This window comes from Plectropomus leopardus, chromosome 22 (assembly GCF_026936395.1).
Source record: "Plectropomus leopardus strain MGB_pleo_1.0 chromosome 22, ASM2693639v1, whole genome shotgun sequence".
NCBI lineage: Eukaryota > Metazoa > Chordata > Actinopteri > Perciformes > Serranidae > Plectropomus > Plectropomus leopardus.
In genome coordinates, this window is record NC_142197.1 from 11,113,850 (window position 1) to 11,138,400 (window position 24,551).

The 24,551-nt window shown below is 38.1% G+C and overlaps 1 protein-coding gene across 4 annotated transcripts in view; it reads right to left on the reverse strand.

Moving 5' to 3' along the window:
- Positions 1-24,551, reverse strand: part of col7a1l (collagen type VII alpha 1-like) — an 83,838-nt gene that overhangs the window by 16,367 nt on the left and 42,920 nt on the right. The window contains exons 39-86 of one of the 4 annotated variants that reach the window (XM_088072525.1): positions 24,342-24,377; positions 24,189-24,233; positions 23,988-24,023; positions 23,732-23,776; positions 21,993-22,064; positions 21,874-21,906; positions 20,233-20,304; positions 20,021-20,080; positions 19,858-19,893; positions 19,607-19,687; positions 19,333-19,368; positions 19,145-19,189; positions 16,951-17,022; positions 16,731-16,766; positions 16,390-16,416; positions 16,153-16,191; positions 15,980-16,042; positions 15,397-15,435; positions 15,236-15,280; positions 15,089-15,121; positions 14,918-14,983; positions 14,704-14,748; positions 13,982-14,017; positions 13,871-13,897; positions 13,730-13,792; positions 13,435-13,497; positions 13,159-13,176; positions 13,042-13,077; positions 12,924-12,962; positions 12,803-12,838; positions 12,576-12,710; positions 12,153-12,245; positions 11,030-11,233; positions 10,538-10,642; positions 9,503-9,547; positions 8,982-9,053; positions 8,578-8,634; positions 7,481-7,582; positions 6,115-6,216; positions 5,522-5,575; positions 5,351-5,401; positions 3,088-3,141; positions 2,958-3,011; positions 2,824-2,862; positions 2,097-2,729; positions 1,915-1,950; positions 253-279; positions 80-139 (exon numbers count right to left, since the gene is read on the reverse strand). In XM_088072525.1, coding sequence (XP_087928651.1) covers positions 80-139; positions 253-279; positions 1,915-1,950; positions 2,097-2,729; positions 2,824-2,862; positions 2,958-3,011; positions 3,088-3,141; positions 5,351-5,401; positions 5,522-5,575; positions 6,115-6,216; positions 7,481-7,582; positions 8,578-8,634; positions 8,982-9,053; positions 9,503-9,547; positions 10,538-10,642; positions 11,030-11,233; positions 12,153-12,245; positions 12,576-12,710; positions 12,803-12,838; positions 12,924-12,962; positions 13,042-13,077; positions 13,159-13,176; positions 13,435-13,497; positions 13,730-13,792; positions 13,871-13,897; positions 13,982-14,017; positions 14,704-14,748; positions 14,918-14,983; positions 15,089-15,121; positions 15,236-15,280; positions 15,397-15,435; positions 15,980-16,042; positions 16,153-16,191; positions 16,390-16,416; positions 16,731-16,766; positions 16,951-17,022; positions 19,145-19,189; positions 19,333-19,368; positions 19,607-19,687; positions 19,858-19,893; positions 20,021-20,080; positions 20,233-20,304; positions 21,874-21,906; positions 21,993-22,064; positions 23,732-23,776; positions 23,988-24,023; positions 24,189-24,233; positions 24,342-24,377 — 3,303 coding nt within the window. Of the gene's footprint in view, positions 1-79; positions 140-252; positions 280-1,914; positions 1,951-2,096; positions 2,733-2,823; positions 2,863-2,957; positions 3,012-3,087; positions 3,142-5,350; positions 5,402-5,521; positions 5,576-6,114; positions 6,217-7,480; positions 7,583-8,577; positions 8,635-8,981; positions 9,054-9,502; positions 9,548-10,537; positions 10,643-11,029; positions 11,234-12,152; positions 12,246-12,575; positions 12,711-12,802; positions 12,839-12,923; positions 12,963-13,041; positions 13,078-13,158; positions 13,177-13,434; positions 13,498-13,729; positions 13,793-13,870; positions 13,898-13,981; positions 14,018-14,703; positions 14,749-14,917; positions 14,984-15,088; positions 15,122-15,235; positions 15,281-15,396; positions 15,436-15,979; positions 16,043-16,152; positions 16,192-16,389; positions 16,417-16,730; positions 16,767-16,950; positions 17,023-19,144; positions 19,190-19,332; positions 19,369-19,606; positions 19,688-19,857; positions 19,894-20,020; positions 20,081-20,232; positions 20,305-21,873; positions 21,907-21,992; positions 22,065-23,731; positions 23,777-23,987; positions 24,024-24,188; positions 24,234-24,341; positions 24,378-24,551 lie in introns of all 4 variants that reach the window. The other 3 variants (XM_088072524.1, XM_088072527.1, XM_088072526.1) reach the window with 3 other exon arrangements.

Here is a 24,551-nt window from a genome sequence, read left to right on the forward strand (position 1 = left end):
CTAAGGATTAATTGAACCAGAAGGGATGTTACAAATAAGAGAGTGTTTTTTTATTTTTATTTTTTTCTAGAAATTTCACCTTCTGTCCCGGAGGACCGGCCTGGCCTTCTGGACCTCTGTGGCCGATGCCTGGCTCTCCCTAAAAACACAAAACAAACGCCAATATTTCAATCTCATTCATTTAAATTCAAAACTTAACGTGCACATTTCACTGTTATACATTAAAAGAACTACCAGCTCGTGAATATTTACCTTCTGTCCCTTCTCACCAATTTCTCCCTGAAAAGAATGGACAAAAAGAGCACATATCAGTTAGGAAGTGCAGCTCAGCATTGTTTTCATGAGCCAAAATAAACCAACACAGAGGATTTGAAATAAAAAAAGTATATATAAAAAAACAGAAAAGAATAAGCCGACTTGTCAGCATGTTTAACAAGGGGAATTATTAATGTCTGCTTTAATCTACTGTCTTCCAGTCAAACAGAAATAGAGCAGAGGGTGACATCAAAGGCCTGGACTCAACTGACAGGCGAGACGGGAGAGAAGTTCTCCCTCAGCTCTGATGTCATTCACTGATGCAACGTGGGTAGGTGGGGAGAGCAGCCATGATATTTTTATGAATCGGTGGCACAATTCGTGTGGTGACTGTTATTCCTGTTCTGTGATGTCCAGATGATGATAATGATGCTTTGAATCAGCATAATCAGTGACATGATATCAGTGACTCAATAAATCCTGCCAATAGAAGGATATGTTCTTGTTTAAAGGCCAAGTTCACCAAAATTACAAAGCACATAAGAGGATTTTATGGGTCTACCTGGACCCGAGTTACCGAGCCCCTACCTGGAACCTGTATGAGTTTGGGGCTTTGTTTAATCATGGTCAATCAGGTCTGAGTTGGGTCCCATTCTTTCACCACAGGTCCCAGGGATTGTCACGTGTAATAGTGTACAACATAATACCAGATTGTACCTAAAAAGACCCGTGAGCCTGTGGCTGATTTAAGATCAAATTACAATTTGTGTTCTATCCAATCATTTCCCACAAGTTCAGGCCTTTGGAGAGAGTTCTGTTGGAGGAATTTGATTAGATATTTTGTAGCTCCTAAGTTGAAAAAGTGTACAGACAGGTGTGATGGAAAGAGGTCTATGCTGGAGGAAATGCGGTGAACAGCTAGCAGGTCATTTCCACATATTCTGGGGCTGCCCAGCCATTCGGTTGTATTGACAGGAAGTAACACAAGCAATACAAAACATATTTAGTGATGGAACTGAGTGCTCCTTATTAGAATCTATTTGGGCAAAACTGCAGCTCATCTTTTGGCCCAAGATGAATACCTACTAAATATATCATTAGCTGCAAGAAAGTTGTAACATGAAAATGGTTACAGGCTGAACCCCCAAAAAAGACTGACTGGATAGATGTTCCAACTTTTCAAGGGATGGAAAGAAAAGCACAGGTGTCCGATAATATTACGGAAGGAATCATACAGAGAAATTTAATGATTTTCTTTACTTATTGCCGGTCTGTTTATTCTTGTAAATAAGTCTCGCTCATGGAGAAATCTCACTCTGAAATATCAGAGATGATTTAATGCACAAAAAAATCACTGTAGAGGGTTGGAAAGAGGAGTGACGAGAGGAGTTTGTTTGTTGGAGTACAGTTAGTGTAGCTTCATGTTATCTAAAAGATTTTCAGTGTCATGGCTGAATATTTAGCTGATTTTGGTTACACACAGGGAAAACAGATCGGATCATCGAAAGGAAAAATGTATAATGTCTTTCAGACAATTATAATAACAATCTGAGCCTGAAACCAACATGCAATGTTTACCTGTACCATTCTGGATTGTGTCTACAAGAGTAACCATATTTAATATAGTTTGATGATAATGTCTAAATTGCACTCAGTCACCTTTTTTCCTGGTATTCCATTCTCACCTGGTTGTCCCTGTTGCATAAGAAATATGAATAAATAAGTAAATTAATTGCACAAATAAAGCTGACTTTTTTTCTGCCTTCTTCTGAACTGAAAACATGCAACTCATATGTTGAAAATTTTATAATAATGAGTGTTATGTATACTTTGCGCCTTACCTTCAGGTAAAAATATTCAGGAGGGTATGGATATGGCTGTCCAGTTTCTTCATCATAACCCCCCTCTCTTCCTCTCTCCATCTCTGCTCTCCTCCTCTCCCACTCCTCCCTCTCCTTCTCCAAGTCTCTTTCCTCCTCCAGCTCTGTCATCTCCCTCTCTCGCTCTTTCTCTCTCTCCATATTTTCTCTCTCCAGCTCCAGCTCGGCCTCCCTCTCTTTCTCCAGCTCTTTCGCCCTCTCCCTCTCCAGCTCCAGTTCTGCCTCCTTCTCTTTCTCCAGCTCTGCTCTCTCTCTCTCCATCTCAATCCTTTCTCTCTCTCTCTCCCTCTCCAGGTCGTCGTCCTCTTCACCTCCCCTCTCTCGATCCACGTCCTCCTCTGTCTCCCAGTCATAGTCTCCACTCCTCTCCTCCTCCTCCTCTTCAAAGACAGAGCCAGGGCCTGTTTCTGTTAACCCGTCTGTCTCCACTCCTTTCTCCTGTTCTATTCCCCACTCCTCCACTTCATCAGCTTTCGTTGGCTCCTCTCCTCCACCTTGTGTTTCTGTATATTTTTCTGTATCACTGTATCGCTTCCTCTCCCTCCTTTCTTGCCTCCTGGTCTGTGTTTGAAGGTCATCCTTTTCTTGCTTCCTCTGCTAAAAAAGATTTGATAACAAACCAACAATTTTATCAATTGCACCGTTTGAATTTGGATAAAAACGTATCTTGATCATTAAGCAGACTTACATTCCAGCTGATGTAACCCTGGGCTCCAGAGGAAAGATGCTGAAATGAATATGAAGGGTTAATTTTATATTTCATTCTTTATTTGATACAATCTGAATCACATGTATGAAATTTTCAGGAGTGGAAGATGTTACTTTTTGTGCCTCTTTAAAACGACTTCTTCCACCTGGTGCACCCGGCATGAAAATCTAAAATAAGAAAATGATTATTACCGCCATTTTTATTGTTATCAATCTTTCTTCAGCATAACCAAATGACACTTACCATGGAGTCAGGCCAGCGGGCGCTTTTCTTCACCCTGATTTTGGAAAGTGGCACCTGTTGAGTCCACCAAAAACTGAATTTAGCGCAATGATTGTTATGCTTTCTAATAAACAGCCATAGTAATGTGTGTACTTTACATACTGCATAAAAAAAGTCAATGCAGCCACCGTGACGTTCCCCCATTGGTTTGTGGACGACTGTTGTGAAGCCTTGAGTTGGCATTTTGGCAGAAGTGAAAATTTGGATGAGAGGGTGGAGCTAAGGAGGGTATGCACTGAGTACTACATTTATCTAATTTACTTGTCCCTCTAGATGTGGGAGTATTTAATGCAGTCTTTCATAATTTTTATTATTATTTTGTAAATTTCCACTTGATTTAAACTGCACAAGGTTATTTTTTAAAATTTTCTTGAATCACTTGCCTATGCTTTGCACTTTTTAATCGTATATTGTAAATTTAAATTGTATTCAAGTTGCATTGTATTTAAATTTGTAATATAACCCTGTAAAGAACATGGAATTGCCCTGGCGTATAAAATGTGCTTTACAAAAACTTACAGGAATAAGTCTTAAAACATGGAAACAAGTTGCAATTTTGGTTCCCTCATCTGGAAGTCAGTGGGCTTTTTGATTGTGTTGGGTTAGGTGCCTGAAATAAGGTCTGTGGTCACCAAAAGCTTAGTAGACTTTCACATTTCTTTCTGATTGAATTTACACTTCAAAAATAAAGAAGTGATCTTTTGTGATTTTCTTGCCAAACAAAACATCTATAGTATCATAAACTTTTGTTTGCTAAAGAGCTTTTTTCCACATTGGCCTACAGAAAAACGCCATCACTGGAGCACTCCATGGGACCATAATTTACAAAATGAGCATCATGCTGATTGAAGAAGATGTAAAACTAGTGATTGAGATCAGAGACTCATGAGAAAATGTTTACTAAGGTAATAAATGAGGGAAGAAATAGGGTCATTTTCACATAGACTTCAAAACAATTCTGCATGGGCTTCACTTTTCAGATCCGAGGCTACCTCCAATTGTTTTATACAGTCTACGATGTGCTCTGATGCAATAAATGTGAGAAAGAAAGACCCAGACTTGCTTAGGAAGTTATTTCAACATTTTACTGAAGGATACATGCACAGAGAGGTTAAACAGAGACAAAAAATGTATAAAAATGTCACCAGTGAAAAGAGTGTTTGATATGCTTATAGTACCACTACATTCCAAATAATATCATTTGTGTTCAAAGGTGAAGTAAAAACACAACATATTTTCCATGTTTCAATAAATAAAATTTCAGTACATCCTCTCAAAAAAGGAAATATTGAAATTATTGGCACAAGTTTGGCATTTTATCCGATATATTTATTTGTTAAAAAGAGATATTTGTCTCAATAAATAAATTAGGACTCGTTGACAAGGTAAAGGCTACACTGGCGTTTACATGGAACAAAGTGAAGAATGAAAATAACCTGGACATGAGGAAACAATACTGATATTTTGACAGCGTTGCCTGATTTTTTTTCTCGAGCTTGAGTCAAAATAAAAGCCCTCATACAAGATATGAACTTTGGTTTTGGCGAGTGACATCTTCTTTGTGTGGAAAGAAGTCCCTCCTCATGAAACGTTGGTCAGGTTCAGGGCTCCTCAACAGCAAAACAGTTCAGTTTATTCACACGCTCCATGTAGTGTGTGCTTTCTTATGAATGCTTAACGCCCTATAGTCACAGTCTCTTGGGACTTAAGAGACGTCCTGTTTAAAAAAAATGAGAGAGAGAAAGTATTAAAAGTAACTCTCTGAATTTTTTTTGTTGCCAGTAAATCATTGAAGAGTCGGGCTATTCTTTTATTTCTGCTCATTCCCATTCAGGCAAGCTTTAGAGAAATCACACTTAAAGCATGCTGCTCAGAAATGCTGTTCTGTCTCATGCTTTGGTAATGTTTGTGATGGTATATTTCCATTCCCACTGTGTTCACATCAGCCTTTTACAAACTTTTTGCACTGGTGAAATTTTTTAAATAGAAAATAGAAAGAAGATCAGGGCTTGAAATATGATGTCAAGTGCTTTTTACATTTTATTTATGAAATATTATATATGAGGACAGGGAGAAAATGAATCCCATCCTTGATTTTGTTCGAGCACTTGTCCATCACTTTCAAGCATCCTGTGTTAAGTGTAAATAAAAGAGATCTGCATTCCAAGGCATGCAAGGGTCTTCAGAAACATTCAAGCCTTTTCAAATTAAATCAGAGCTCTACCTGGTCTGGCTCTTCTGTTGTGACGGGAGGTGTAGGAAATGACACTTCATCCTGGTCAAAACAATAAAGGATAGATAAGTATGTGACAGTGACAGCAGCGCTTCAAAAGTAAAGCACCGTGTTGATTAAAGATCCATATTTGACACTGACAGGGCCAGCTGCCCCGTGTACCTTTTCTATATCAGCCATGGGTTGAGATAGTGGCTCTGTGGTTGTCAAGGCAACCTAAGGGAACAAAAATCAAAAGGAAACCGTTAATGAGTTCATGCCATTGATCTACGCAGAAATAACTTCAGACATGGAATGGAAATCAATCCCTGCTCGTTTTATGGAGTGGCTCAATTATGTCGTTTCCTGTCTTTATTAAGTGGATATACTCTTTGTCTGACTCATACTCTAACTTTGTTAAAGGGTAATGGGTTGTTCCCATTAGTCAAGTAAGACACAAAAACATGGGTCCAGCTAGACAAATACATTAGTTACCCCTTAGGATCTGGGGTCCCATTTTTGGATGAAAGTAAAAGAACTTCCCTGGACTGACGGAAAATTATTCTTCAGTCCCTGTATGTCAACGGATGTATTGAGATAAGGGGGTGTAACTTGTTTTGTTGTTTTTTGGTTGTGTTTTTGTATATACTTTTTAGAAAATTTGAAATAATGTGAAAAACTTACACATATATGAATAAATAACATAAATGTGAAGGGAATATTTTTGGATTTTAGCAATACATCAAACACTGAGTGTATCATATGTGTAGTGTCACCTGTGCATCTGTTTGTCTGTCTGTGGAGGATATTAGAGAATGACTGGAGGTTCCTGCCAATGTTTCTAACTGGGCAGGACTGTGCGTGGGTAATTGTTCCTCCTACAAAGAAAAAAAATAGCATCAACATGTTATTATTCTTCATAAGTGAGCTCAGCTGTCTCTGCTTCCTTTCTATCAGAGTACATGTTTGCAGAAGTGAATGACTTTTTGTTATCGTCTGGGCCACAAAATTATTACAATAGTGCTCCACTGTAACTTTGTTAAGATCTTGGGTGCCTTTATTGATAATATCAGAAAGTAAATTTACATTGATTTATCTTCCACTGAATGTGAATGTGGCTCTAATCTATTTGAACTTGGAAGTTACCCTCTGTAAATCATACTCATCCCCTGAGTCTGTGCACAAACAACCTTGATGGACAGCAAAGATACAGCATTGGGCCCTGATCAGGCAGAGGAGTGCACTGCACTGCCACTTTGATAAGGCTTCCCCCGATAGGAGTGCTTTTTGCAGCTGCTATTAACTGCTATAAACTAAACTATCAGATTTGTACCTTAAAATCTGCATAAAAAATGGACAGACAGAGGACACTTTGTGGCTGTACACAAGAAAAAGCAGATCCATGGGGGTATATGAGACCTATAGAAAAAGGAGAAATCACAGGGTATCACCAGCTGATCCAGCAGCTTTGCCTGGATGATGACCGGTTCAAAGTCTATTCAGGGTGAGTCAGGGACAGTTTGACAACCTGCCGTGAATCATCAAGCCTAATTACTGTTGGTAAAATGTTAGAATGAAGTTGAGGCTACAATGTGTTTAGATGTGTCTTGCAGCTTCTTAAGGGCGACAACAGAAGTGAGGTAACATTTGTTTAACACTGTACACTACCATCGGGGCACCCAGTCGCACACCTGGTAAAGCAGGCAACCCATGTATAAAGGCTATGTCAGGTTCGATTCCAACCTGCAGCCCTTGATTATAATGTAAGGCAAACACCAAAAAATCTTAAAAAAACAAAAAAAAAATCCCACCATACACTGCAACTTGTATTGCCACCAAAAAGACCTGCCTCTTAATTAATTTGATTGGACAATGGAGAAAAACACAGATGGTTTTGGGCCCTTTCTAAGCTCTGATTTGAATTTGTTTAAACTCAAGATGTTGAGGGTGCTCCTGCAAAAAAGCACACACCTATTGGGACCTTGCTTGGCATGCATTTACAATTGCAACTGTCTATATTCCCTGTGTCTCACTGTATTGAGATGGGGGGTTTGTACTGTTCTGTCGTTTCTTATCTGTGTAGCTACTTGAGAATTTTGAAATAATGTGAAAGAAAATATGTAAAAATATGTGTAGTTTCACCTGTGCATCTGTTTGTCTGTCTGTGGAGGATGTTAGAGGATGACTGGAAGTTCCCACCAATGTTTCTAACTGGACAGGATTTTGTGTGGGTAATTGTTCGTCCTGCAAGGAAAAAAAGCGTAAATATGTTATTATTCTTCACAAGTGAGCTCAGCTGTCTCTGCTTCCTTTCTATCAGAGTACAGTCTTGCAACACTGAATGACTTTTTGTTATCATCTGGTCTACAGAATTATTGATGCTCCTCCCTTTTATTCACTGGATGAGGGATTTCATCAGTCTTGACTTCAAGCTGCATATGATAACTAGAATTACCGCCTCACAGGGGATGCCTCCACTAACCTCTCAAGTTGAACTTACAATTTAGACCCATGTCTGTTAAAACATGGATGCTCCTCACACATCTTCCCACCGGCAGCACAGAAGATCTTTACAATCAGCACAGTTTCAGGGTGGGCACCCAAGATTATTGTTGCCAATTCAACATCTGACCAAATGTCTCCTCTTCTGTTCCTGACCTTTGGCCTTTCGGATATGAAATGTTAATCCTTCATTATTATTTCCAGTTAGATGTTATATGAAATTTAGTCATAATTAGCGTAAGAATTCTTGAGTTATGGCCAAAAACACATTCTGTGATGTGACAGTGACCTTTGACCACCAAATTCGTATCAGTTTTTCGTTGAGTCAAAGTGGACATTTGTGCCAAATTTGAAGAAATTCCCTGATGGTGTTCTTAAAATGTTGTGTACATGAGACTGCAGACAAAGTCACAGTGACCTTTGATCACTGAATTCTAATCAGTTCATGCATGACTTAAGTGGACGTTTGTGACAAATTTGAAGAAATTCCCTCAAGTGTCCTTGAGATATAATACTCACAAAAATTAGACAGATGCATGGTCACAATGACCCTTAAACATCAAAATCTTAACAGCTTATTTCACATATTTAATATGCCAAATAAAAAAAAAATCCTCCAGACCATGTCTATTGTCGCCACTGAGGCATAAAAACACGGAACCTAGTTTACATTAAAAATGAATCAGAAAATTTTCACCTAATCCAAAACAGATAAGAGCGTGTTGGTTGACATTTACCTGTTCGTTGTCTCTCCTCTCCTCAGAGGCCATGTGGTCATCTGTGTAAAGTTCGTCCTGTTAAAGAAAAAAAAAGATTTAATTATCACTTTTAAACTATCACAATCTACAGACACTCCAGTGGACTATGTGCAGAGCAGATGCAGTGGGCTGGAATGACAAAGTAATTTACGCTTAATGATTAATTCATGTAGTGGGTGTGTCATTTATCAACAGTGCCCAGTGTTCAGTGTGGGCACAGATGAGACGCTGCTATAAAAAAAATGATTATGAGCTGACAGGTTTGTTAGCAAGAAGCCACCCACCACAACGATGCTCCAAATCTGTAACAACCCCACGTCATTGCTTCAATCTGAAGTTTCCCGTAGTTCGTAAGTTAGTCATTTATCGCAGCAGCTGCCTACCTCGTATTCATAACTGTAATCTTCGCCGTCATAAAACTCCTCTTCTTCCTCTTTCTCGTCCGCGTCACTTGTCTTTAGATGAAGGAGAAGCGACAACAGTTAAAGGAAGATACTGTTACATATAATAGTTGATAATTTGTGTCAACAATTGGATGACAATGCCAAGCGATTACAAAGCAACCCATTAATTAAATCTGGTATCAATATAATTAGAAGCACAGTGAGACAAATGCATGCTTTTAGTTTTACTAGCCACACCATGTTTACAGTAACTGTTTAATCTGCTTGTTAAATTAAAAAAATGTTAGTTTTTTATGATTATTTTAATTATGTTTTAGTACTTAATATGTTATTTTTGCTCAAGTAATGTTGTGTTAATGTCATGTTAGCGACAGCCACTGTCAGAGTTTATCTTTAAACTTTGCAAGGTGAGATAGTTGTGTTAGTTGGTTTTTATTTGGTTTAGTTGGGGCAAAAGTGAAGTTTTCAAGTTTAGTTTGGTCCCCTTCAAGGACATTTACCAGGCGCTGTCTCTGCCTCTTATGTCGTCCTTTATTTCCTTTGCCCTGGTTAAGAAGTTCACAGTCAGAGAGAAAAAAAGATACAGGTTTCTCATGCCTCAGACGTCGATGATCAAGTACGAAACTATGAATTGATACTGTAAGTTGAGGGAGATATTTAAGAGGTGAATAGGTTGTTAATAAATATCAAAAATGAATTAACACAAATATGTTTAGGAGCCCTTAGTGTTAGAGTTATCAAATGGTTTAGACCTATTTATATACAACCACACTGACAGTTTTGCATGTCTTAGCCCATTCATTGAAAATCAAATGTCCTTCATAAATGGTTTTGATATTTGATATTTTTGATAATATTTTATTCACATATTCAGCATACTGAGTGAGTAATGAATATACACGTGGTCATTTGGGTAATGAAATGTGCTCAATAAATAAAACTGCATTGACTAGATTGATGTCCTTCCTTCCATGTAGTCACTGATTTTGGGATATGACATGATTTATGTGCTTTTTAATGTATTATGAAATTGCTGAACTGGCTTAATGTATTTTTTTCTATACATACAGAACAAATCCTCCAACTGATAAAGGAAAAATAAAAATCAGAGACTTGTTAAAGTCACAGCAAACATTTTGCTGTCATGCTCTTCTAATGACACACTGCAGCTCATGAGTGCTTTAAATCCTGAATGCCTTAAAAACAATTTTCAAAAAGCTCCCATTTGTTTCAAAACACTAACTTTGTCCAAAAAACAAAAACAACCAAGAGAAGCAACTTTTATCCGTTATTGGTGTAAACTTAAATCAGTAAATACTTGGAAGGAGGGAAAGGTGAGATAAAACATGCAAAACTCGTATGCTCCTTTAATAATATACATTTAAGTTATCAAACTTCAATCGACAAGCATCTTTACAACTTGTTAAATAGTAGTATTTTATGTTTTATGTTGAAAATAATAGATGAACTCATGCATGTTTTTGATCAGTCAGTGTCAAACCCACTCATCAAAAAGATGCCAGTGACAGCTTTACCTTCCCACGTTCCCTGTTCTTCTTCTTTTGTCCCGAGGTCTTCTTTAGAGAGCCCTCCTGGGTGAGCAGAACAGTCTCCGCAGTTTCTGGTAACCCTGAAACTGTCTGACATGCACAGTGTGAATTTTTATCATTTTGTAATCAGTAGAACATGAATGCAATACTTCCATTTTAGCAAACTTTTTTTTTTACTCACAAAAGTGAGCTGCCATTAGATAACTGTTTTTGTTTTTAAGGATAGTAATAACGATTATTTTTTGATGTCAAGGAAAATGAGTAATACATGACAATATGATCACTGTGTTCATATTGAGAAACTACCAGTTGTGAATATGTGCAACTTAGTTTAATTCCATATTGCAGCAAAATGATGTTAAACCACCTCTGCAGAAACAAAATGGATTAACATGTTTAATGCCCTCAGCGTGTTTCCAACAGTTTAGTATAATCATACACTTAAAGCTGGCAGACTTTATTGTAAAACATCCTTACCTCCTGGGTCGTCGTATAATTGAAAGTAGAATTGACTACAGTCAGATTAATTTTGAGTGAAGATACTCCGTCGCTGCCCCCCTCTACTATCTCCTTCCCTCTGGAGCCTTTTAACTTGGTGTCGATCCTGTCGAGCTCCTGCTCTCCATTCAATGTGGTGATGGTCCATAAAGTTGGACCCTCTGCTATTTCATCTAAAGGTTCCTTCACATCACAAAGCACAATTAGAAGAAGTGAAAGAATATGCAGTTTCAAACTAGCAGCACCAACCTTAAGTAAAAATTAATTAATTAAAAAATAAGTAACAATATACAGTACGCAGTGGGTGATAATCTGTGTGTGTAAAGACCGTCTTTTTTAAATGTTTTATGTGATGTGTTGTATGATGACAAAGTTTTATTGTTACACTAAGTGTTGCTGGACTTTAATATAATTAAAGCAATAATACACTTTTCAACCCTGTGTTTTCTGTGTATTTCCAAACATAATGATACTTCAGGACTTGTCTGCGTGCTTTACACAGATCTCCAATCTGGCAGCACAGAAAATGTTTATAATTTAAGGTGGACACTCATGACAAGGGTCATCAATTAATTGTCAGACAAAATGTCTCTCCTTTTCCTGAGATATGGTGTGGAATGATGGCCAGAAAATTGTTTTTGCATGACATTAGATGTTGACTTTTTGGATAAAAAAAAGCCTCACTTCATCACCAAAATCAAATCAGGTCATTCTTGAGTCAAAGTGGAGGTTTGTACCAAATTCAAAGACATTCCCTCAAGTTGTTCTTGATACATACCATTCACGAGAACAGAGAAGGTCACAATGACCTTTGACCACCAAAATCTACTGAGTTTATTGTTGAATCCAAGGGGACATTTGTGCCAAATTTGAAAAAATTACCACATGGCACCGCTTTCACGAGAATGGGATGAGTGGACAACCCAAAAACCTCCAGCCATGGCTGTGGCTGGAGTGGAGGCATAAAAATCTAAGTAAACGGGTGAGAAACTACTGCTTCCTGGTTTGTGCTTTTTGATAAAAAAAAGATTCAGCACATTATTGAACAAAAATGACAAAAGATTTTTCAAGATTTGAAAATGACGGTTTTGAGGTCACTTACAACTGTCAAAGACTCTGAAAGCTGTCCATCAGGGTCCTCAATTGTGTCCAACTCTTTTAGCGGCTGGCTGGTGAGGTCAAACTTCACTGAACCCTGTTGAGAAAACACAAATAGAAAAAGATGTTCTACTGTTTAACACATCAAAGATAGTAGTGAAAAGATGAAAAATGACTTGATTGAAATAGCTATTTAAAAAAGAGACTGTGAAACTTAATATTGAAAGTTGACAGTTATTTAATAAATGCATAGGAGGAAATAATTTGAACTGATTAGTAACCAGCACAGCTATCAGCTGTTTACTGTTGCTCTGCAAACATTGATGCTTTGTAAAGGTGTCTTAAAATCCCATGAGAGATAAGCCACAAGATGGCATGAAACTTTTTAAAGAAACTCTCACACACTTCTTCCCCAGAGTTTACGCACTGTGTACTCAGTGATGACGTTGGAGGTGTGAGTGTCTGCGTTCTCCTTTGATTTCCTGGAGGTGCCGAGCACCTGAAGCAGCTCCTCTATTCCATCCTGCAGTAGCCTGTCAATCAAAGCCTTCAGCAAAGGCAGCTAAAAAAAAATTGATAGAGAAGGTCAAACTGCGACACTGTTACAATTTCTATCAACCTCAAAATGTATACAATGTCATGCTCAGAGCTCACCCTTATGCCATAGGCTTCAAACATCACTTCAATGTCCTAAAGAGGAGGAAAAAAATAATGTTTCAAAGTGCAAAATGAGAACATGTATCCCAGAGGAGGAATTACTGCGGCTTGTATTCACCTTCATTTCAACAGACTTTCCCGGAGCTCCAGCATCACCCTATTGAGACATTCAAGTGAATGAAAATAATGTAATTTCTCTATACATATGTTTTTGATGGATAACTATGAATCACTACCTTGTCTCCTTTCAGGCCTCGTTCTCCTTTATCGCCCTGCAAAAAAGACAAATGAGCAACAAAGCCATAATGTCTGTTTTCTATAACTCAGTTTCATGAGTCTCATTACCATCTTACCTTCATTCCTGGTGAACCCTAAACACACAGAAACAGAGGAGCAAGGCATTGGAACATGCATCTACAATGCATGGCATCAAGCTCACCATATCCGTTTGCAGATAATGGCACAAGTCATTACAACCCACACTAAAAGCACTATAGTCATCACTGAACGATGACTCAGATGCCGTACAGGCAAATTTTGAATTATGCCATGCAACAGCTGAATTAATGTGCCATTATTCATGCGCTATAAATACCCAGAAACATGTTGTGGGTAAGCATCAAACTCACAGCAGCTCCTGGAGGACCCATCGGGATGGGAAACGCCTCTCGGATGTCGTCAAGGTTGGCGCCCTGAAATGGATCAACATAAAAATCTGTAAAGTTTAAGCTGCCACGCATATTAAGGTGCACCTGCTTAATGTTTTTTCTGAATCAAAAACAGAAATGAGCCTAGTTAACAATGATTACAGGGTCATGGATTACGGCCATGAATACACACTCTAACCTACTACTTTTGAAAGAGGTCTGAAATCCCAAATCAGTTTTCTTGTTTAAATAAGTTGTACATAGCACAGGTTTTTACCTCTGATGTGACAAGCACCTGCCGACCAGGAGGTCCTGGTTCCCCCTTGCTACCATCTTTACCCTGTGAAGGAGGAGAGATGCTCTGACATTGCTCAGTTTTGTCACAAAAATAAAGCTCATTTTATTTTATACTGCTTACATTTGCACCGGCGTCTCCCTTCTCCCCCTGGAATGAGAGTAAAGTTAACATCTGTATTTAGGGGAAAAAAGCTTCATTTTTTTTCAGTTGGTTGTAATAAATTTCAAGGACCTTTTTGCCGTCTTCTCCTTTGGGTGCTCTTTCTCCCTGTGGAAAAGAAAATGCATTTTCAGTGTAAACAATTCAACTAAAAAAGCAACACACTTTGAAAAACCTGCACAATCTTGAACGTCAAGCATAAAAGTAATCCAGAGTGTATCCAGTCACCAAAAGACACTGTTGACATTGTACAGTTCTGCAAATCATGCATTTGTTAAATTTGCACGTTTCATACTTATCATATCAACTTTTCTAAAGTCGAGTAATATATGAGCTAAATTTGTCATCACGAGGTGGAGAAGATGGTGAATGGTGTGTTATCTAGGCCAAGACGACTGTCAAGCTGCATAAGACTGCAGATGACAGGTCAAGACCAATCTGGTTATTTTTTAGCAAATCATTGCTCTGTTTTAAGGCACCAAATGTGAGTATTTTTTTGGGGACCGGTGCCACGAAAAGCATTTTTATAGAGACATTGCTGCTTTCCTAGCAGGGATTTTGCACCCAAAACTGGGTGTTTTAAGCTAAATCATGATCTTTTCCTCTCCAACCAAATGCTTTTTGTGCCTGAACCTAACCACACATTAACCACAGAGTTGAAGGTTTCAACGAATCCGGTCCATTATAAAGTGCAAATGTAAATGTGCAATGCTGACACTTTTTCTGGCGATTGGGTTGTGGGTCATCAGAAAACACAGTAACACCTGTAATTGCTGGATAAAAATGTTTCTCACATCTTTTCCTGGCAGGCCCCGCTTCCCATCAATGCCAGGTCTCCCCTGTAGCACAGATTGATTTATTATGACGGTGGAAAAACAGAAGGCTCATGCTAATTATACACCAGAAACAACAATATTATGTTAAATTAACTTTAATGTATCTATTAGAAATATATGAAGGATATTTTATGTTTCAGCCAGAGGCGACATGATTTAAAGTAATACTCACTGGAGTTCCTGGTAAACCAGGCATTCCAGCAATCCCAACGCGTCCTTGGTCTCCTTTCTCTCCCCTCTGGGTCACATGCACACATTCAAAAACAAGCCTTTTTTTTAAAAAAAAAAATCTTTACAGTAATAAATGGTATTAGCCGATATACTGGTACAAAAATGCACTCACCAGACCTGGCTCTCCTTTTTGTCCCTGGTCACCCTGCAGTTAGTATAAAGCACTTGTGAGAAACCTTACAATGTAGATGTCTAAAGCTCGATGCTGTTCAGATGGGCAGCTTTTAATATTTCAACTGTGTGTACAAGTTTGTATAACCTTCATTCCTGGTCTCCCCGGTAAACCATCCAATCCAGAACCACCCTGCAAAGCAAAAGTTTTATATCTCAACACCAAATATACATTTTTAAACAAATGGAGGTCCTGCTGATAGAAACAGTACCACTTTAAATGCAATTCAAAATGATGTGAACACATACCAGAGATGATCCTGGTAATCCAGGTTTCCCCTCTGGACCCTGTGGGGAGAAACAAATATTCAAATATTAAGATGGTTAAAAAGATTTGACAAAGCTTAATATAGAATACTGTCTTCTACAAAATAAATAGTAACCTAAATTTAGAAATCAATCCAATTAGGGGTTACTAATGTCAATTGACCATTATTTTCATAATCAATTAATCTGCTTTTTTTTTTTAAGTAAAAACAAATAATTGTTTAATTGCTTAGTCTATTAAATGTCACAGAATAGCCCTGGGTTATGTCTTCATGTACTATCTAATTTGACCTTCAGTCCAAAACCCAAAGATTTCAAATTGTCACATTGGAGAAGCTGGAACTGGAGACAGTTTGGCATTTTTTGCTTGTAGAATGAATTTAACACTTGACTGATTATCCAAATTGTTTTGGATTCGTTTTCTGCCATCTGACTAATCAATTGATGAACTAATTGGTTGAGCAATATTTGACAATTTGTAGGATTGTACTGCTGTACATGGTATTTGTGACTGTGCTTCTCAACATAGAGTATACGTCTTTGGAACAAGTGATGGGGTACTCACTCTTGGTCCAGGCAGACCTGTTTCTCCTCTTAAACCAGGTTGACCAGGTTCTCCTGGTTCACCCTAAAGCAAAGAGGGAGCAAGGAAAGAACAGAAACTTGAATTCCTGCATGAAAAATAAAAAAATAAAAAATAAATGAACAAAGCATGGTGCATGTTATTCTGTGAGTTACCTTAATCACTCTGGTCAGCACGTTGTTGTCTGCAACAATCTGGTAGGATGACATGAAACATCAAAAGTTAACTTGCTAATTGGAACATAATCACAGCAGTTTAATAACAGACATGCCATGGTCTTTTGGGAGAGTTTTTTCTTTTGTTCTTTATAAGCTTCGTTACAACAAATGCCCTTGTCAAACATGACTGAGCTGATGAGAAGCTGTCAAATATGATAGTAGGGATTTGTTTACTTGTCCTCCCGGAGGTCCAGGTTTTCCCTTTGTGACAAAGGCAGCGTGATCAAAAGAAGAGCACAATAAAACACAGTTAAAATCTAATATGTCACACTTCTAAACACAATCCATATCTGCAACACAAAGAGGAAAAACAGCAGGTGCACTGAAGGGTGGCATACACAAAAGCTGAACTTAATTAGTGAGCATATCGAAACAGAAATCATGAAGTCACAGAGGGAGAGCAAGATGTGAAGATGGTGACTGACACAGAAGAATGATCAGAAGGCGTCAACCACGAGAAACAATAAACATGCACATCAATGAGAGAAAGAGCGAGGTGGTGAATACAAACATACCTGCTCCCCTTTATCGCCTTTCTTTCCATCAGTGCCCTTTAAAGAAAGAAAACCACTGGTTATCTTGAAGCACTGACGTTTGATTTGAATTATTCCAGTGTTTCATGGTGACACACTCTACAAAATGAACTGAACCGTGAGGTTTTAAATAAAATAAACAGTTTAAGTTAGTTCATTTCTGGACGTAGTTGTCTTTTTTAATGAAATTCACAAAACTTACAGATGGACCACGTGCCCCAGTATCTCCTTTCTCTCCTGGGTCCCCTGGTCGCCCTGGTAATCCCAGTGGACCCTGATTGACATTATCAAAGGAATTTAAAAGAAGATATTGCCTTATATTTATGTCAAAAGTGTTAAAGCAGATACAAAATTAAAAATGTAAAATTAAATGCTTCTGGGAGCAACGTGACATTTGCTCAGCAGGAGTCCTGGCAGAAACTTCATATTTATGACTATATGATAGAATGAGAAGTGACACCTTCAGAATAATGGTGTTGAAAATAGATGGTAGAAATTGAGAGAAATTGAAAATCAGTATAAACACAAAAAAAAAAATTTCAGAAACACATAGTGCATGATATAAAAGCTTAACTCAAACTGACATGGTTTGTTTATTGACTGGCACTCGAAATATCTGTACAAACGTTTGACATGTTGGGCCTATACTGTGCACACAAGAGATCAAATCAATGTCTTAGACCAAACTGAACATGTTGTTTATGCAATGTGCAGACTTCCATTTAGTTTCTACTATATCGCTGACTTTTTAGCATATATGTAATGTATGTATGTTAACCGCGTAGAAAACACAAAGTTGGGCAATGGGTGCTACTCTTGTGCATATTCTATGCCAACTTTCAGACTGCCGAGGCAGGCTGCGCATGACAATGCTAAGGGGCTATAACCAACACCTTATCATAGCCTACTTAGCAAAACTCCTGAGTTCAAAGCTGATCTGTTTCCAAGTGTTGCTTTGAAATGTATGTGGGGCCTAAAACGGTTTCTAGGGGACAGATGTAGAGCTCTGTGTTGCCCACCACTGAATTTATCAACTTCTCCTCCATGTTTATCATGGACTGATATTTACAGAAGGAAATAAATAGATTTGAAAGCTGTGATTGGTTGCTCCTTGTCACATGACATCTCTAGGTGCACCTTCCCAGTCACTACATTGAAAACCATGGATTTGCGGAAGCAAAGCGGATTTGTCTATGGCCCCCACCCCTTTCAAAAGTTATCAGTACATTAAATGGCTGTTATCAGCATTTATTACTACCACTGCAATGCTTCAGATGGGGAGAACTACATCTACTAGTAGACCAGTAGTGGTTGCAGTTTTGTTTGGTTTCAGTTACGTTAGTTTTTTTTTAGCCTTGGTGACCTTATAAGTGGGTTAACATTTCAGGCTATAATAGCACCACACTATGTGATTAGCTTTTGGAAAAGATTGCAGTTTGGGTAAGTTTATATAAGTTAGGTACATTTGTGTTGACTTTTGGTTTTGCACAGGTCTGAAATAGCAGTCTCCTAGGTTAAAGACCTTGTTTTGTTTGACCAATACATCCACCCTGAACTCCTCGCTATATGGACTTTGTCACTCTTCAGACTACGCCACCTGATTTCATTCATAACTACAGCCACTAGAGGTCGCCGCCTTACAATAAACGGAAATCTAGGAGGTAGAGTCGGGACATACTATCTGTAAGGGATATTTTGGGCAAGTTTGATCTGTGTGATAGGAGCAGCTGTGAGACATCCTGTCTCCAAGATTTCATGGCGTGGTGATTGTCTTTTTGATGTCTTTCCACCTGGTGGTTTATCACCCTTTGGTATTCTGATTGCCCCTGAAGGGATGTTTTCCTTTCTATCAGTTTATTGTTTTATTCTCATATTTTTAGAGGGAATTTCACTCAAATTTTTGGCGACGAGGATGGGATTGGATGGTACGCTGGTCAACGCCTGGGCCTAGACTAAAGGTAACTGCCGGCTAGGGAAAGCTCTGCTCTGACTGTGTTGTAACTTTAATGTCAAAAGGGAAGAATGTGAGGGATTTTTTGGGCAAGTTTGATCTGTGTAATAGGAGCAGCTGTGAGCCATCCTGTCTCTACGATTCTATGATGTGGTGATTGTCCTTTTGATGTCTTTCCACCCGGTGGTTTATCACCCTTTGGTATTGTGGTTGCCCCTGAAGGGAGTTTTCCTTTCTATGAGTTTATTGTTTTGTTTTATTGTTCATGTGGAGTGTTCTTTGATGTCTTGTTCCTATATTAGCCATTTCATGGGCTGAAACATTTGGGTGTGTGTCTTTGTTGAAGTTGGGTATTTTATGTATGTATATATGTGTATTATTTTATTTATTCATTTATCTTCATCATATTTTTACCTTTAGTCTTGGAAAATACACAAAAAAATACCCGAATTCCTCTGTCACCAGGCTCTCCAGGTGTGCCTACGTCACCCTGTGAGAGACAAAATGACAGTACAGTGAGAAAATTTGGTAGCATCTGTACAAATTCTAAATTATTATGGAAAGAGCTGACCTCCTGAGCAACATCACTGACCAATAAAACAAATAAAAGCAAAGTAAACACACTGATTGTACCTTAGGTCCTAGGTCTCCTTTAGTTCCAGGTGCACCCTACACACATAAAGGCATCAGTCATTGATACCAATGCTAAGGTCCAGTTTCTATCTGTACATATCAGATTTCGAATTTTAAAGACATTTATGATATTATGCAAATGTATTCTGTTTTCACTAATATTCTTACCTTTCTCCTGATGTATTTTTTTTTCTAAGGAAAACAAGTCTGCATTTTGCTGGATTGTTCAAACCACTTGTATCATTGCTATAACAGCCACTCAGGATTTACTTACATCTTTACCTCTTAATCCTGGTTCTCCAGGATTGCCGGACAACCCAATAGTCCCTTTGTCACCTTTGGACCCATCCTTTCCCTTAACAAACACAAGACTTCTGTTTTATTCACATTGAAAACCTTAGTAAAAATAGATTCAGTTACAGAATACATGAATAATATTTTGTCTTAAATGAAGAAAACATGATTGGATTTTGATATAAGAATACAAAAAAATAATTTTGTTGGCCCTTTTTAGCTTAAACTTACTTTTGGTCCTGGTTTTCCAGACAAACCAACATTTCCCTGTAATATATATATAAAAAAACCATAAAACATAAACATAACAGCAATGAACAGCTGTTTCATGCTTCATTATTATATGACGACAATAATTTTTAAATGAGTGATTTCTTTTTTCATATTAACTCACCCTCTCACCATTTTCTCCCTTTTCCCCCCGCTGTCCTGGAATCCCAAAACCAGGACTGCCCTGCACATGTCAAAACAAACCATTACCACATATTTATATACAGTTATTCTACACTAACAGCTGTTTACTCTATTCTTACATGTATCAGGAAAATTGTGACATGCATAAATGTCAAAAAGCAAGCATGATGCACAGTATTTCTCATTATGAACCTTCGCTCCTTTGTCTCCTTGTTCACCCTTTACTCCCTGGGGGCCTACAGGGCCGACTGGACCAACGTCTCCCTGACGAACAGGAAATACACACATTTGCAAAAAACGTTAGTCAACATGATACTCATCACCATGCCAAACAACAGTTTCAAAACAAAACACTTTAAATGGCACCCTGTGGACTGAGATTAAAGAGGTCCCATTCGGTGGAGCATTCAGTTGCACTTCAAAAGCTAATGAGAGAAAATCTTAATTGTGTTTGATAAGCGGCCCCAGAGGACTGAGTCTGAGTGTGCAGGAAATACCCCAACCAATTAATTAACAATGTCTCGACAGAGTAAAACATTAAGAGAATCACTTCCCTCTGGCTGAATGACTTATCTCAAGCCAGTTAAGATAAATACGGGCAAACAACTTAGACACACATGTGAAGTCATGACAATTTTTTGTGTAGTTTATATCTTTGGACTCAAAAGGAATGCCTTACCAGCAAAAACACTTTCCCCTTCCTAAAAAACTTCACAAACCCAGAATTGGTGTCAGAGAAGCTCAGTAGCCAACAGATGAAGACCACTGCAGACATAATAATTAAGTTTTACAATATTTTTGGGGGGCACAGCTTCTCTAGAGTCATGAGTAATCTTTTGGATGGGTAAAACCTTAGTTGAGGGATTCAAAAACAGAAAAAAAACATTCAAAGCTCATAGCTGAAGGTCAGGTAACCAGTTTAATTTTGGCATCATTGGGCAAACATCCTATAACAAGACAGGTGACATTGGCCATTTTCAGAGAGAGCAGATTTTAATCCTATTAATCACTGCTCAGTTAGACTCCAAGACCATCTTTGCTCAGCACGTGATTCACAAATGCAAGCCTCGGTTCTAAAAGAAATAGTGCAAGTCCAAGAGGAAGGTTTTCACCAAATTTTACCAAATTCTCAGTCCAAGTAGGCAGCACTGACCAAATATGAAAAGCCATTTTGTTGAGGTGCTTTGGCTCACCTGAAATGTTATTATATATTATATATATATATATTTTAGTGTGTTGCTTAGCTGTAAAATGAGAGAGAGAAAAAAGTCTACACAAAGCACTGCCCATCAGTGCAAAGTCAGTGTGCGTCTACTGCTGGCTAACCCAGCACCACTGAGCTAGCTAACAATGCAGGCCAAGGAGGATGCCAATGATGCTTTTAGCTCATGTTGTCACGAGTGCGAGCTCTCGTCCATGAGTAGAGACACGCTATCTTTTGTGCAGTGATATGGCTGACTGGTATAGTTATGTAGAAAGAAAGTAGTTTCTACATGAAATTGCTCGCAACAAGGTCTGCAGTTTACCTTGAGTAACCAGGTCATGATTTCTGGAAAGAGACGTTGCTGTTGAGTTTTTCAAATGTATCTTTTTGGCGCTTTGAGCACCACAAGATGAGGTAAGAGGAAAAAGGAAAAATATGTATTTATGATTTTAGGGTGAAGAGTCCCTTCAAAGTCTTGAATAATAATTTCAGTTTTTTTTTTCAAACATAAACTTAATTGTTTCTTTTTTAGTCATGAACATTTTCTGTGATAGATAGATCTGCTGAAGTTTTCAGGGAATTCAAGCCTTCTTCTCTTCAAGTCAAAAAAAGTTGACTTGGTTACTTACCCTAGCACCCTTTTTCCCAGTTGGTCCTATAACCTGTTGCAATAGGAAAAAGAAGACTGAGTGTGAGGATCAAGTGCTGCTATTTCTAAAGTCTAAATGAGTTTAAATGACTTTCTTACACCCTTTGCAGGATCTCCAGGCGCTCCTCTTGGACCTTCATCTCCTTTTAACCCCAGTGGCCCCGTCAGTCCCTGGAGAAATCAAGGTGGATGAAAAACATTTCCAAATTCTGCATTCATAATAGATAATTTCTGTTATGATTATTGCTTTTAGTGCCAACCAACAAATAAAAAAAAGGATTTTTATCTCATTTACTTTCAGCGATCATAAATTCTAAAATACCCCATAAACATGAACCAAAACACTCTGTAAATCAACATTGCTTTCAAAGCAGATCTTTCTAAATTAAAAAGTGGAAATTGTATTTCAAAAGACAGGAAGATTGCCCTCATGGCCAATTTTTTTTTTGTAATAGTCGCTTCCAAAGGAGTACGCTGCCTAAAATTAAAAACCATTGATGCAGGAAAAAATGGCCCATTTGATAAAGACGCCCTCTGAGCTTATGTAATCATTACCATCTCTGATATGGCCCAATCTTGACAACCAAGAACAAAATGGCTTCCTCGTTTGTTAATTTATCATCATGTAAATGACTGTTTAGAGATGTTAGAAAACATGATGAGTGATTAAATAGTGTATTGCCTGCATTTCCAGCCATTTGGTCGCAGTTGGTCCTGAATAAATATATAACTTCTGCCTCAGGCTTTCTTTCTAATCAAAAATGAATTAAAAAGCAGATTTTCATATTCTCAGGTTAATCAGTGGCAGTGATCATCATAGCAATCAATGAAATCATAGCATGTTTTTAGCAGGCAGCAAGTATGAAAATACTTACATTTATGAGAGAACACATGAAGGGAGAATCCTCATTTTCAATATATAGCTTTAAGTCATTTTAGTCTTTGGTCTAAGTGTGCAGGATTTAGGGAGAAATACTGGCAGAAATGGAATAGAATATATAAAGAATGTTTTCTTCATTTTCTAATCACCTAAAAATAAGAATTGTTGTGTTTTGTTACCTTTGAATGAGCCATAATGTCTAGATAGGGAGTGGGCCCTCATCCAGAGATTGCCATGCTGCATTGCCATGTTTCTACAGTAGCCTAGAATGGACAGAACAAACACTGGCATTGGCCACTACAGAGGCCCCTTCTGGACAAACAGCGTTGGAGAAACACAGATTTTTAATATCAAACTGCTTTATTTAGTGCTTTTACTGGTTTTGATCTATTTGTTTTGGAGAGGAGGAGACCTCTGCGGATAATTCGGCTTACTGTAAAAGCCTCCTGAACGTTTATTTGAAAATGGGCACATATTGGAAGGTGCTGGGCTAGCAGGACCTCTGCTGATAATTTGCCCCCCTTTAAAAACCTCCTGAGTAATGAAACAGTAAACAAGAACTTTAATCCTCCTAAATCTCGCTTGTTCCTTTAAGGGTCTGGCGTGGTTTTTAGTGGCATCTAATGACGAGGTTGCAGAACTGAAACTTCTCATATGAGACAAGTGGGTAAGAAAACTACCGTGGCCAATGCAAAAATGCAGATGGACCTTTCTAGAGCTACTGTTTGGTCTGGGCTTCTGTAGAAACATGGTGGACTCTGTCTGAGAGGAACCACTCCGTATGTAGATATAAACGACTCATTCTAAGGTAACAAAGACACTATGTTTATTTTTTAGGTGATTATAAACTAATGAAAACACAGTTTGAAATACTGTGTACCATTTCAGCCAATAGATGCCCCTAAAGCCAACACCAGGTCCTTAAAGCTACAGTTTATAAGATGTAATCCTCACTCACTGTGGGTCCTTGTGGTCCTATTGGTCCCATCTCTCCTCGGTCTCCCTAAAAAGACAAAAATCCATTTTATTTAAAACCGAATGCATATGTTTGCACACACTCATGTACACACATCATTATTCCAGTGTGACGCCATGGGTAATTAAAAAACCCTTTGCTGAGTTAAATTGATTTTTTCACTTTGTCATATTAATCATAAAGCGAATATGTTAAGCCTGATGAGGAGAGAGTGAAAATGTGTGTGGGATGAACTCACCTTGTCCCCTTGGTCCCCTTTGAATCCCTTCTTTCCCTGAAGGTGAAAATACATCTTTCATCACTGACTCCTACACAATATATTATTACTATTATAATTAGTTAAACAGGTTTGGTTTTATCTCATTGGACTAAGCTAAAATTAATTAATATGCATTTAAGGGTAAAACATGCAGCAACTCATTAATGATGATGTGCACACCCGAGGTCCGATGATTCCTTGGACACCTTGCTCTCCACGATCACCCTTAAAACATCAATAACAAATATTATTTTACGAACAGGAGTTCTGATTTGAACTAAAAACACATAAGCAGACTTTCTATTGATCAAATGTATTTTTCGTCTTCATTACCTTTGGGCCAACTGGTCCTGATAAGCCAATATCTCCCTGCAAAACATTAGTTCAAATACTGAAACAAAAATGGATTTTCATATTCATTGCATTGCATTCAGAGCAATCGTCTCTGAATCTTAGTTGGGGGGGACCTCTATATGACACTTAAATACTTCATCCACAAAACTCAATTATTGAACATGTGTTATGTAGCAATCATTAAGAAAA